The sequence below is a fragment of the Microtus ochrogaster genome, linkage group LG9, assembly GCF_000317375.1.
Source record: "Microtus ochrogaster isolate Prairie Vole_2 linkage group LG9, MicOch1.0, whole genome shotgun sequence".
NCBI classification, from domain to species: Eukaryota; Metazoa; Chordata; class Mammalia; order Rodentia; family Cricetidae; genus Microtus; species Microtus ochrogaster.
Window position 1 is genome coordinate 27,006,585 of NC_022034.1, and position 13,462 is coordinate 27,020,046.

Below are 13,462 nucleotides of genomic sequence, written 5' to 3' on the forward strand. Positions count from 1 at the left end.
AAAAAAAAAAAAAAGATTGGCAACTACAAGGGGCAGAATGCAGCAGTGTGCTGTTTTAAAGTACCGGCTTTGGGGACAGTAACTCTGTCGGCAGAGTGCATGCCTGGTGTGTGCCTAGCTTGTGTTTAATCCCCAAAGCCACGTAAGTCCGGTGTAGCAAGGTCCCCTGTCACCCCATCCAACATTCTGGAAGATCAAAGGTGCAAGGTCATCCTCTGCCAGTTAGTAAGTCTGGGCCAGCCTAGGGCACATGAGACCCAGGCTCAAAAAGGCTTTAATATTTATTCATTCATCTATCGAACAAATAGAGGGCCTTCTAAATCACAAATTCTGTCTTATTTAAATTTATAAATATAATCCTTATTTAAATGAATAGATAAAGGAAAAGAGTGTGTACAAGAAGACATACATGTCTAAAATCTGAGTGGTAGCGATGCTGCTGCCTGAGTTACCTGAAAAGGCATTGCTGTAGTATCGGGACAGCGTCTGCATGATGTCTTTGGAGTGCTGGGTCCACGGTGCGATCTTCCTGTAGGTTTTTACCCGGTGGACGAGCTGAGAGCCTCCATACTGCAGGGACAGGGTGTCTCCGTGGTCTTCATAGAGTTCCTCGAATAACCTACACAGAAGGAAGACTCACATTATACAATCTTGTCACCTGCTCTGGTGATCCAGTCTATAATCCCAGCTTCCAAGGAGGCTGAGGCAGGACTGCCTGGGTTGAGAATGCTAGTGACACCTTGTCCCAGAATGGAAACTGCGGAGAGGGACTGGGTGGAGCTCAGTGGTAGAGAATTGGCTTAGTATGTGCAATGCCTTTAAGTCCCCATTATAGGGGAAAAAATTAATCAAAATGATTGTACAAGTCATTCACCAGGTCAGACCCGGAAAAAGAGTCTTTTACCAAAAAACTCTTTTGAATCTTTCAAGTGGGCTCTTTAACATTTTGATAAAAAGCGCAAATGTAAACCACAAGGTGTTTTATAGCAATCCAATGCCAAGGGCACACAAACTCTTAACGAGAAAACAAGGCACCAAAAATCTAACTTACTAAAGCTGAACCAAGCTGTTTCTAACCATATTAGATAGACTCCTGCGCGCCATGGTCTGCCAGATTAATTCACTTCCATGACACCATTTTGGTCCTTCTGAATTGTTAAATGTGTACGTGTGTGTGTGTGTGTGTGTGTGTGTGTGTGTGTGTGTGGTCTTGTTATAGACAGTACCTTGCTCTCAAGGTGACTTATAGACAATATTCACTTCTCATAGTCCCAGAGGCTGCAGCATCTAAGATAAAGGCATCAGCAGATTCACCGCCTAGCAAAGGCCATTTCCTTCATGAGTGGTGCCTTCCTGTTTTGACCTCACATGAGGAAGAGACTAATAAACTTTCCTTTTTATTAGTCTAATAAACTAATAGTTAATTAATTAATTTAATTAGTCTAAGAGACTAATAAACATCATTTTTAATACTCCACTAATCCACGATGAGGGTTCTGCCCATAGATCTATAGATCTAAGCTGTCGCAAAGATCCCATCTCCTAATACCATTGCTTTGGGGGTGAGGATTTTAACATGTGGACTTAAGGGTGACATGAACATCCTAGACATAGCAGACATGTAAGCCATATACTTTCTGATTTCAGAGTTGACGAACAATGAAGAAACAGTAATCCTTAATGAAGAATCTGTCTTGCACACTTTGTTTGTATCTTTAGTTCAAAACGTTTGTGGAACTGGTACTAAAATCATTGCCATTTGGGTTTTTGTTTAACCTGCTAGTTTTTCTAAGTACTTTAGATTTACCTAAATGTAACATAATGCTTAATGATCATGCAAGCAAACAAACAAGACCCAATGGCAATAATATAGCAACATTTAATAGAAATAGAGAACTAACTTGAATACTGCCAACTAGAAATAAATCTTTGAGAAGCTAAAAGTAGAAATGAGTTTATAAAAATCCTTATGAGTCAACTCTGCTTCTTGTCACTGCTGACGTTCAAATGGTGGCAAAAAGGATTACCTCACTGCATCGGTATCAAACTGTAGGTTCGGCTTGTCAATCAGTCCTAAGGAGTACAGCTGGTAAGCCAGAGCACATTTGCCCACCATGAACTGCGCTGTGTTGGTGCGATCTAAACAGTCCACACAGTTGGTCCGAAGAATGCCGGTCTACAATGAACACAGTAAGGTTTCAGACACCCAGCTACTTCAAACCACAGGAAAAAGCTGTTTGTAAAGCAACAGAAGAAAAGCTATGGGTGCTAGTCCCAGATAAGGAAAGTTAAGGATTTGTAAAGAGAGACTGCACTTTCATTTCCCAGACACCCAGACATGAATAATCACACAAAAACTAGATTAATTACAACACTGCTTGGCCAATGGCTCAGGCATATTCCTAACTAGCCCTTACATCTTAAATGAACCCATTTCTATTATTTTATATTTATCACGAGGTCATGGTTAGTTACCTCACATCTTGCTTCTTGGGCGGCTACATGGAGACTACCTGACTCTGCCTTCTTCCTCTCTGCATGCAGTTTAGTTTTCCCACCTACCTATATTCTGCCCTGCCATAGGCCAAAGCAGCTTCTTCATTAACCAATGGTTATAAAACATATTCATAGCATACAGAGGGGAATCCCACATCAGTTAGGGGTTAAAAAAATAAAGAACATTTTGCTGACCATATAAAGTTATATTTATTGTTCACTTAATGTCGCCGTAATAGCGTTGCCTGTATTTTAATTTATTTTGAAGGCTTAGCAAGATAAAGCAAACAGCTAATATTTTCTGTATTTATTAATTAGTGAAATATGAACTTTTATCTGATATTGCTCAAACCAAATATTATACAAACCAAATATTCAGTGGTTAAAGATGTATTATTCTAAGGTTTTGTGTGTGTGTGCCAAGTGTGTGCCCTCAGAGGCCAAAAGATGGTACCAGTTCCCTGGAGCTAGAGTTACTGGTACCTGCAAGCCATCCCACAGAAGTATGGGAGGTGTAAGAGCTGGGAACCAAACCTGGGTCTTTTGGAAGAGCAGGAAGTGCTCTCAACCACAAAACCATCACTCCAGTCTCAAGTATATCATTCTTAACGCATAGCTAATAAATACAACACACACTAACTTATTTTCCAAAGTCGGCCTAACCTATTCTATATTCTAACCAATCTCCATATTCTTGCTTTTAATTTCCAGTAATAAAAATTCCTATGTAGAAAAATGTAAAAGCTATAATATCAGCTATACATCTTTGCATAAGATTTAAACTAGCAGGGAGGCTTTTAAAAAACCATTCTCAAGCTATTAATAATTTTGCATCAAATACATCTTAACAAAACCTAATAGAAAATATAACAAAAAAATTAGCTGGATATGGGAGCAGATGCCTGTGATCCCAGCACTTGGGAACCCAAAGCAGGTGAGTCTCTGTGAGTTCGAGGCCAGACTGATTTGCATAGTGAGTGCCAGGCTAGCCAGCAATATACTGTGAGACCCTGTCTCAAACAAAACAAAACAAAAAAAAATCCAACCCCCCAAAACATTACACCCCATAGACACAAATTGTGTTCACTATGAATATAATAATATCCGTACCTGCAACCGACCAGTGGGAATCACACAGCCTCCAAGTTCATTCCACCTGGGGAAAAACAGACACTTGACATTTTTTCTTCCAGGGCTGGGTAAACGCAGGCCATGGGTTCCCTAAGCTGTGCGCTACAACTAGGCCACACCCCAAACCCCTGCTTTTCTGTTTGTTTTTGAAAGGAATGATATATAGTCATAGCTTTCAAGAGTCACAGCATTAGAAGGGAAGGTCTCTGGGCATCAGATAATTCTGTACTAGCACTTTTTCAGATGCAAAAAAAAAATGAGATGGGTCAGTCACTGTTTTCTACAAAAGAAAAAAAAAAAAAGCTTAGGCTGGAGGCATCTTAAGTTGCCTGTGTCTCTCTTGGTCTCTCTTGGCACCCTCTGTGTTCTACCAAGTTCCACCCTTGTTTTCCTTTAAGCCCATACCTTTCTTGGGTGTCTGTAACCATACACAATTACAGCCATCTTCCTAGTGGAGCCTTCCACAGTTTTTTACACACCCTGTACATTAAGGTTCCCTAAAATTCAAACCCTGAAAACTATAGCAGAAAGATTCATCTAAACATCTAAACATTAGGCTGATTTGAGGTTCTTCATTTGACCACTGAAGTTAACTATGTTAACTGAAAAACAAATGCTGGAAATAAATAATACTGGTTCCTTTAAAGATAAATTAGGAACAGGCCTTTCTCTGAAGCAGCCAACAAGCTAGCAGCCACAGAAGGGCTATGAGCAAACCACACAGTATGCTAACAAATTCTACACTCACGACAGCATCCACTGTCAACCAGAAAGAGTTCCCTGTTCTTTCTAAATGCTCAACAATGAATTCGCTACAGAAAAATTTACATTGCACACACACATTTTATATAATGTTTATTCCACAAAATAAATGCTAAGACTCCTGTGGCTTCCATCTGAAGGTATATAACCACCACAGGAATTCCCAAGCACACAGTGAATATTCATTACATGGTCCAGAACAGTCTGCCTCTCCGCAAGTTCATCCATCCATCCATTCTCTAATTACCACAGATTTCCTGTATTTAGAATATTTTATGAGTGTGTGTGTGTGTGTGTGTGTGTGTGTGTGTGTGTGTGTATGAGTTCAGGCACACACAGCCATGCCCAGCTTTTCACACGGTTGCTGACAATTCATGCTCAGGTCCTCATGCTTTCGAGGTGAGTGCTATCACTAAGTTCTTTCTCCAATCCCTAAACTATTTTGTATATAAGAACCAATACTTCGATTTAAGTTTCCTTGGTATGTGTGGTGTGGGGTGTGGAGCACAGTACCAGATAGGAAGGTCAAGGGACAGCAGGAGGAGTCATTTTTCTCCTCTAACCCCTGGGTCCCAGGGTTCAGGCTTGGTGGGAGGATCCTCTACCTGTGAGTCACTGAGCTCACTGAGAGGACCAGACTGGGATGGCCAGTGAGCCCCAGGGATCTGCCTGTCTCTGCCTCCTCAGTGCTGGGACCACAAACACATACCACCGCACTGACTTTCTTATGGGAGCTGGAGAGACTGAGCTCGGGTCCTCAGCTTGTATGGCAATCACTTCATCTCCCCACCTCTGAATTCAAGTTTTTAATCATACGTACTTCTCATCTGGCCGTAAAATGCTGCAGTAAGAGTCGGGGCGGTTTACGAAGAAACCGGTTTTCTTTACCACACTTTCTGCAATCACATTGAGCCGGTCGAGAACGTTACACAGCTTACTGAGAGAGAGGAACAGGGGAAAGTGAGGGCTTAGATGCTGTTCCCTCTCCCTATAAAGCATACAACATCAGCAGTAATGACGCTCGGGGATTCAACTGTTTTAATCATGTGGTTTATGTAACAGAAAGACTGAAATGATTAAGGCAGAAATATAAAGTTCACCCAGTAACCAATAGTAGACCCGTAACTTAATAGCAAATACTGGCACGCTCCTCAGTCTTGGCACAGGACATTCCCCTGAGAGGCTTTCAAGAAAGCCTTTCCCTCCTCAGCAGCAGTCAGTCAAGCCACCGCCTAATCAGTCAATGGCCGTGCAAAGTGCAGTGGCAGGGAAAGAAAAACTGGAAAATAAATTAATATGACAGCATCAATCAGTTAACTAACATAGTCCAGGTAAGTGGGGGTATGTGTGTGCCTGGTGCACTAACTCCATAAAACCATTCAGGGACTAAACATGACATAAGCAAAGCAATATAGTCACAGCAAATAAACCCAGAATTTAGATGTCGCATGTAGACAATGCAAGGCTCAAAAGGAAAAAAAAGGGGGGGGCCTCTTAGCAAGGATTAGTTTTGAGCCAAATACTGAGAGAAAGGGGCGAGGAGGAAGCGTGTGACTGGGTGGTGGTGGAGGTGGTGGAGGTGGTGGAGGTGGTGGAGGTGGTAAGAAGCTACAGGAAAACCCTGGCATGGAACTAGTTCTGGGCACAAAGATCAGGTTTCCTCAAACGGAATAGGGCCAAGTAAGTTATAACACACTGGAACCAAGCAGCTAAGGGACCCGATCAGCAGAGTGAGGAGCTAGTGTTCACTATCAACAGTTACAATAGGACATATTCATCTATGAGAGAGATCCCCTGAGAGCACTGTCTTCCCTGAGGAACAAGGAAGAAGGTGAACCAATGCCTCTAAGGAACAGCAGGGAAGAGGTGACAGAATGCCCAGGGAAGAGCTGGTCACCCAGCAGAAGAGCTCAAAACTGCCCCACCTAAGTGAAGGAGCTGTGTCAGCAAGGAGACAGGCCTGTGTGGTAGTCCCTCTCACCTCTTGGTGTACTTGGCCATGTCCCAGGGGATGTAGACAATCGTGTGCTCTGGGGGCAGGAACTGGTTCAGGTAGGTGACCGCGGCCACCAGCTCTTCACTCAGAATCCTCTCGTGCTTTCTCTTCTCTCGTTCCTTTAGTAAAAACATTTGAAATAATTTTTAAGTTAAAAATCTGAAATGTGGGGCTGGAGACATGGTCGGAGGGAAAAGCGTATGTTGCTCCTGGCTGGACCCAAGTTTGACTCCCAGCACCCACATGACGATTCACAACCATCTAGAACTCCAGTGCCAGGGGAATCTGATGCCCTCTTCTGACCTCTGTGGGCACTAAATATGCACACAGTGACATACATGCAGGGAAAATACACCTAAAATAAAACCAATATAGCTATTTTTAAAAATCATAAATGTCTGAGTTACAGTTACCTTAAAACAAGTTTAAGACAGTTCGTAGCTTTGTAGGTCATACTTCACCTTAGTAAGAAAAGTCCTGGTCTTGAAGTGAAACCCAGTTACTAAATGAAAATAATATAAATGAGAATTAAGAGATATTCACTGAACGAGGCAGCAGCTCTGAAGAGCCGGGGAGGCTGGGTTTTCCCTGCTGATCTCCTGCAGCCCCTGTGTGTAGCACACAAGCCTGGCCCACACATCCGTAGCCTGCTTGGGTAGCAATGCCCGCTTGGCATGGAGGAGACAAAACCCAGTGTGCGCTATACAAGGCAAGCCCACAGCTGCAGCCAGGGGTGCAGAGAGAAAATGGCATGCTCTGGAGAGACCAGCCCTACACAGAGGACGACAGCAGAGCGTGCTTTTGAATCCGACACGCGAAACCTAGAGGAGGCAAGACAGGAACTTTATCCCCTTCACGCTAGGGCCTCATTGAAAGGCTGGAAGGCAAGCATGGCCCGAGCCTGACCTCTGCTCCCAGTTGCCCTGTGGTGAGCCTCTCCCTTGGTGGGCCCTCCCTCTCTGGAGCCCTCTGACACTCTGGTAGACTTGTACCTGGGACAGTTCTACAAGGTTAAGGGTTCAACCACCCTGAGGCACCTCCCTGCCTGTCGCATCTCTCGGGTTACCAAACTGCCTCTCACTGAAGAAGGCCATGCTGTTGTGTGGGCCTGCACTGCTGCACTCGGCGCTTTGGCAAGGCTGTCGGTTTTCCTTGGGCAGCACCAGTGTCTCCCCGATAACATTGATGTGGGGTTTAAATGAGACGAAAGCAGGGGGAGCTCTTACCACAGCCTTCAGGAAAAGTTAGCTACGTGTACAATTACTTTGATCAGGCCTTTCCTTAGAAATAAAGAAAAACTGCAACAGAGACATCAACAATGTCGCAGCACCACTGCTGGCATCAAAATGTTGGTGCTGTTTTCAATCATGGTGATTAATTTCAATCATCACAAATGGAACTAATAACTACAACAAACAAGGGTATATTTTGCACAGCTGAATAAAGCAAATAGAGAAATTACATAAGAATTGAATTAAGAATCAGGTGAAAGTATACTTTGTATTTTATCTGGAAAAGTTATTTATTTGGAATTCTCAAAAGTTCTTTAAAATAAATAGGGAAGTAGAGTCTTTCTGAAATTCTCGTGTGAAATCAGCCTTCATGGCTATAGAGTCTCCTGTCCATAGTGTGTACCGGGTTAGTGCTCACTGGCTGCTCAGTTAGTCTCCTCGGGGCTGCTGAACCCTTCACAACCCAATACAAATGCCCAGATACAAGTCAACCTGTATATCAGAGGGCCCCATGGAGGGAGAGGCTCACACAGGGCAAATGGGAACAAGAATCAGAAGAGTTTCCTCCTTGCCGTTATCCTATGGACATGGTCATCCTATGGACACAGGCATCCCATGGACATGATTATCCTATGGACATGGTCATCCTATGGACATGGGCATCCTATGGACATGATTATCCTATGGACACGGCCATCCTATGGACACGGGCATCCTATGGACACGGCCATCCTATGGACACGGGCATCCTATGGACATGGTCATCCTATGGACACGGGCATCCTATGGACATGATTATCCTATGGACACAGGCATCCTATGGACACGGTCATCCTATGGACACGGTCATCCTATGGACACGGTCATCCTATGGACACGGCCATCCTATGGACACAGTCATCCTATGGACACAGTCATCCTATGGACATGATTATCCTATGGACATGGTCATCCTATGGACACGGTCATCCTATGGACACAGGCATCCTATGGACACAGTCATCCTATGGACACAGTCATCCTATGGACACAGTCATCCTATGGACACGGTCATCCTATGGACACAGTCATCCTATGGACACAGTCATCCTATGGACACAGTTATCCTATGGACATGGCCATCCTATGGACACAGGCATCCTATGGACATGATCATCTTATGGACATGGGCATCCTGTGGGCATGGACATTCTATGGACATGGGCATCCTTTGATGGCTTAACCACAACTTTCTAAGACCTTCTTCCAAGTGAAAACAAGAAGCATTTTATTTTTCCTATAAACAAAACAAACTGATGACAGGGATAGGGATGTAGCTCACTGGTTGGGCTCCTTCCAGGCATATGTGAGGTCCTAGGCCTTGTAAATAAATGTCCTCTTTTGCAAAACTCCTTTCAAACTACATCGACAGACTACAGGGAGGCAAAGCAGCCCTCGTTCAGCCACAGGCATAGTTTTCAGCCACATGAATTGAATAGCACTTTTAATGTGTAAATTAACAGAGCCTTCCGAGCACCATAGGCTCGGGGTTCTATTTAACTAGGCCCTTCCAACTGCACTCTATAAAGCATGAACAAGATCCACTCAGCTAGTTCTAGGTGTACGTTCCAGTAATAGCTCATCACTTACTGCTTTAACAACAATTTGCTTCTATACTAATAATATAGACTTACTGGAAAAGCACTCATAATTTTCACAATCTTTTACAGTACCAGGAACTGAATCTAGGGCCTTCAACATGCAGAGAAGAGTTGTACCATGGAGTGGCACCTACTCCTACCCTCTTTCTATTTCAGGACAGGCTCTCCCTAAATTGCTCAGGCTGGACTAAAATTCACTCTGTAGCTAGGTACGGGCCTTAAACTTGTGGTCCCCTGCCTCTGCTGCTTGAGTAGCTGGGATGATAGGCCTGTGCGGCCAACCCTAGCGCAAGTCAACAAGTGTTTTCATTGAAGTTTTCCACCTTAATTTTCAACTGTGTCTATTATGTATCCATATGAAGTCAGAGTTGTAGATTATCAGCTCCAGCTTGTGTCACTGCGAGCAGACAGGAGAGAGCTTCTGCATTAATGTGAATGAATACGTGCAGACATTATGATCATCTTCACAATGGTCATGAAGTCAATCACAGAAACCGAAAGACAGGACACTGAGTGCCTCCGCCCCTGCCACTTTGGGACCACATATTCTTCCACGCTCTTGTCGAAGCACACAAACCACACACACTGCTCCCCTGAGCCATGCATTTAGCAGTACTGCACAGGCCCCTCCCGGGTAAGCACCCACCTCCTCCCTGTGCCCGGCTTTTCTGTGCTAACTTCAGTACCTCCAGATCCTGCTGCATTCTGGTTCAGCCCCATCCCCAACCTCCACCTCAGGTGATCACAGGGAGATGCTCTGCTTCAGCATTTCCCACTCAGAACCGCCTTTATTTTAGATTGCTTTGACTTTGAATGTGCCACCTCACAACTATGCCAAGTCACCAACTGCTCAACTCTCTCCAAAAGCCCTTTTCTCTCTTTGTCCTCAGCCCACTCAGCTTTCATTGTCCACAGCAACCACACTATTGCCAATATCCAAAATGCGCTTGACACTGTCTTCCTTAGGTATCTGTCTGGTAAAACTAAATGAAGCCAATCATCTCTCTTTGATCTGCACTTGAATGCCCATACAGGCCTGCTGAGAAGAGGCATCAGTAGCAGAATGGTGCCATTTAAGAACCCACTTCTATCAAGGTGAAACTGACTCTCGTCTGGATGGCCTCTGTCAAGTTCACTTTCTGCTACTGCGAACCCCCCACTTTCAGCAGGTGACTTTTACTCCTACCCTAAAGAAAAACTGAAGCTGTCATAAAGGAGCACATGTATGCTACACACACACACACACACACACACACACACACACACACACACACACACGGCACTGCCTTTTCTTCAGATTGAATACTCCTCCTCTTGTCTTGATTGGCAGCTCTGCTTTAGTTCAACACTGCCTCCCTCACACCATGAAGGCAGGAATTGTTTACAATTACCTTGATACATATGAAAGTGTCAAAAAATACTGGACAATTAAGTGGACAAGGATTTCTTGGAGTTTTTATTGCTGTTGTTTTTATTTTTTTATACTACTATGTTGCTGGCCACTGCCACAGACATGATATAATAAAACCTTTCATTGTATTCTCAAGGTCTTCTTAGCCACTGGCTGAGGTTCTTTCGATTCCCTTGGGTGTAATAGATTTAGATAAATTTATGGGCTAATCTTGCCCTCCACCCTAGGCCTTTGACCTGTGCATCCTTTATGCACTCACGGTGTGTGAACCAGTCAGCGCACTCTGAGGGAGAACCTGAGAGACATTATACCATGTTGCCTGAGCTTCTCACAGGCCCACCTGATTCTTGAACCTCATTCCTGAATGAAGCCTTCTGATCCCATTATAGGCTAAAAGGATCATCCAAAAATCCCACCCTAACCCTGAAAGTAGAGCCGGTAAAAGAAACGCACTTTGGCCCTGAAACCAGAATCAGAGAAATACACCAGGGCCCTGAAACCAAAGCCAAGGAAACACACTTGGCCAACTGAGCACGATATCAACCAATTCTTGACACCAGAGCCAAAGAAACAACACATTCTGCAACTGCACAGAAACCAACCAATCCCTGAGCATAAAATCTAGCCAATCTCTGAGCTTGTCAAAGCTCAGGGGGTTAAAATCCGACCAATTCCCACCACGAAAATCTTTTCCCTAGAAAAGCTCTGCCTCTAAGAAGCCCTACAAAAGCCCTGTGCCTGTTCAGTTGATAGCTGCCCTGTTCCAACCTGGCAGAGGCAGCCACCCTTTGGATTCCTTCCTCCCAAATAAATCTTTTTTTCTTTCCTTTTTTGTTTTGTTTTTTATCTGTTTATTTATTTATTTATTTTCCATTCATAAATTTACACTTTCTCCCCCTCCTCCTACTTTCCTCCCACTCCCCCACGCCAAATAAATCTCTTGAATGAGTTTTGGGTGAAGACCTTCTGTTGCCAGAACATAACAGAATCTCTGCTGCGAAACTCCCTAGTGGAGTGGAGCAGAGCAGCAATGGATACCTCTGCTGGGAAACTCTCTTAGCAGAGTAGAACAGGGCTCAGCTGTACCGGCTCTCTCTCAGAGAGGAGGATTGCCACATTCCCTACTGGAACACAGCTACAGGTATAGTCTGACTTCCCGACAGTCCAGATATCTTCCTTCTCACAGCTGTAGGTATCCAGGATATCGTCCTTTTACATCTGTAGGTATAGCCTGGCCTCTGACAGTCAGGTACCTTTCCCTCCCGAGCTGTAACACTTACACCTATTGATCCACACTGGTTTGCAGTTCTTACAGACTGCCAAGGGAGTGAGGTGTATCAAGGTGAGGGTGCAGCAGCTTCCTCTTGTGTTCTTAAGTTGTCCTGGGACAAAGGAATTTAATACAGACCCAGTTCACACAACGGAATCAGGAGCCTGGTATGTAGTGATATTTTATTTGTATTTTAATAAATAGAACTTGCCTAAGTTCAGAGAGTTAAAACAGCTGCACTGATCAGTCTTACAGAACAGGCAGTGCTACCTTTAATCCCAGTAGCCACACTATTTTGCCATAGAAACCTGGCAGTATTGGTGCATGCTTTTAATCCCAGAACTAGAGAGAAATATAAAACAGGAGGAGACAGCTCTCACACGCAGTCTCATTCTGAGTTTCCTGGAGGCAGGATCGCCACTTTGGACTGAGGTAGAGGTAAGAGCCGATGGCTGGCTGTTTTGATTTTCTGATCTTCAGGATGAATCCCAATTTATGTCTCTGAGTTTTTATTAATTATGCTACACTGGTAGACCAGATCACCCTCTTCCCTTCAGGGAGATCTACTATTGGTTCCCAGGTCAAGTCCAGAAAAAGCCACATTGGATGTGAGGTTGAAGAACATTAGCGCAAACACAGCAAGCTGCACAGTGGACACCTCCCCATCCCTCCCCATCTCTGTCCTCCCTCTTTCCCTGGGGAAGGCAAAGCGCAGCTGGCTAATGCCTTTGTCTGAGGCCCAGTGTATGTGGCGAGCACATCATACCTTCACTAAATTCAAGATGATGATGGGGGAGCCAAACCTCTGAAGCATCTGGTCAAAGTGAAGAGCAGCGACATGCGCAAAGGGGTCCGCCTGGTCCACTGGGAAGAAGAAAGGTAGACAAATACCCCAATGGCACCATGAGGCGGGAATAAAAGAAGGGTAGGGTTTTCAAAAACGTGGAAAAGAAATACAGTTCAACCAACCTAGCACCTTCATTTCCCAAATCTCCTCAAGGAGCTCACTAGACATTTAATCCAGCAAGTACTCATTAAATCTGAAAGACTGTCATTTCTGAAGCAAAATAACATGCAATCCATTAACGGTTTAAATTAAGGCTGAATTCACTACAGACAGCCAACTCCTCCATACGCTCTTGCTCAAAAGACCAAACTCTCCCCCAACCCAAGTACTTATTAAGTGACAACGATCATCGTGAATGACAGCAGACAAGAGCCACTCCCAGCAGGCCGGCTTACGCACGTGTAATGGGTGGCTTTGGCATCATAGTCGAGATGTCTTGGGACCAGTATAAGGGAACCGATCCTCTGACTTGTACATAAGAAGAATAGCTGCCTGCAGTAAAAGACATCACCGAAGCATCACAGACGAGCTGCTCGGTCTCCACTTCGTTTGCAACATCACCCTGGAGGAAGGAGCAACCGAAGATAGCTTATGCTCACAGAACTTTTAAATGAGAAACATCCAAAATCACAATGAAATTATAACTCCTGTTCTCCATGCATCTTAAAAGAGGTAAG

At 44.2% G+C, this 13,462-nt stretch overlaps 1 protein-coding gene across 1 annotated transcript in view; it reads right to left on the bottom strand.

Annotated features, from left to right (window-relative positions):
• Fig4 (FIG4 phosphoinositide 5-phosphatase) overlaps positions 1-13,462 on the bottom strand; it is a 119,582-nt gene that overhangs the window by 68,118 nt on the left and 38,002 nt on the right. Inside the window, exons 9-15 of the mRNA XM_005363562.2 lie at positions 13,185-13,347; positions 12,705-12,802; positions 6,371-6,504; positions 5,210-5,326; positions 3,607-3,652; positions 2,028-2,176; positions 453-619 (exon numbers count right to left, since the gene is read on the bottom strand). Coding sequence (XP_005363619.1) covers positions 453-619; positions 2,028-2,176; positions 3,607-3,652; positions 5,210-5,326; positions 6,371-6,504; positions 12,705-12,802; positions 13,185-13,347 — 874 coding nt within the window. The remainder of the gene's footprint in view (positions 1-452; positions 620-2,027; positions 2,177-3,606; positions 3,653-5,209; positions 5,327-6,370; positions 6,505-12,704; positions 12,803-13,184; positions 13,348-13,462) is intronic.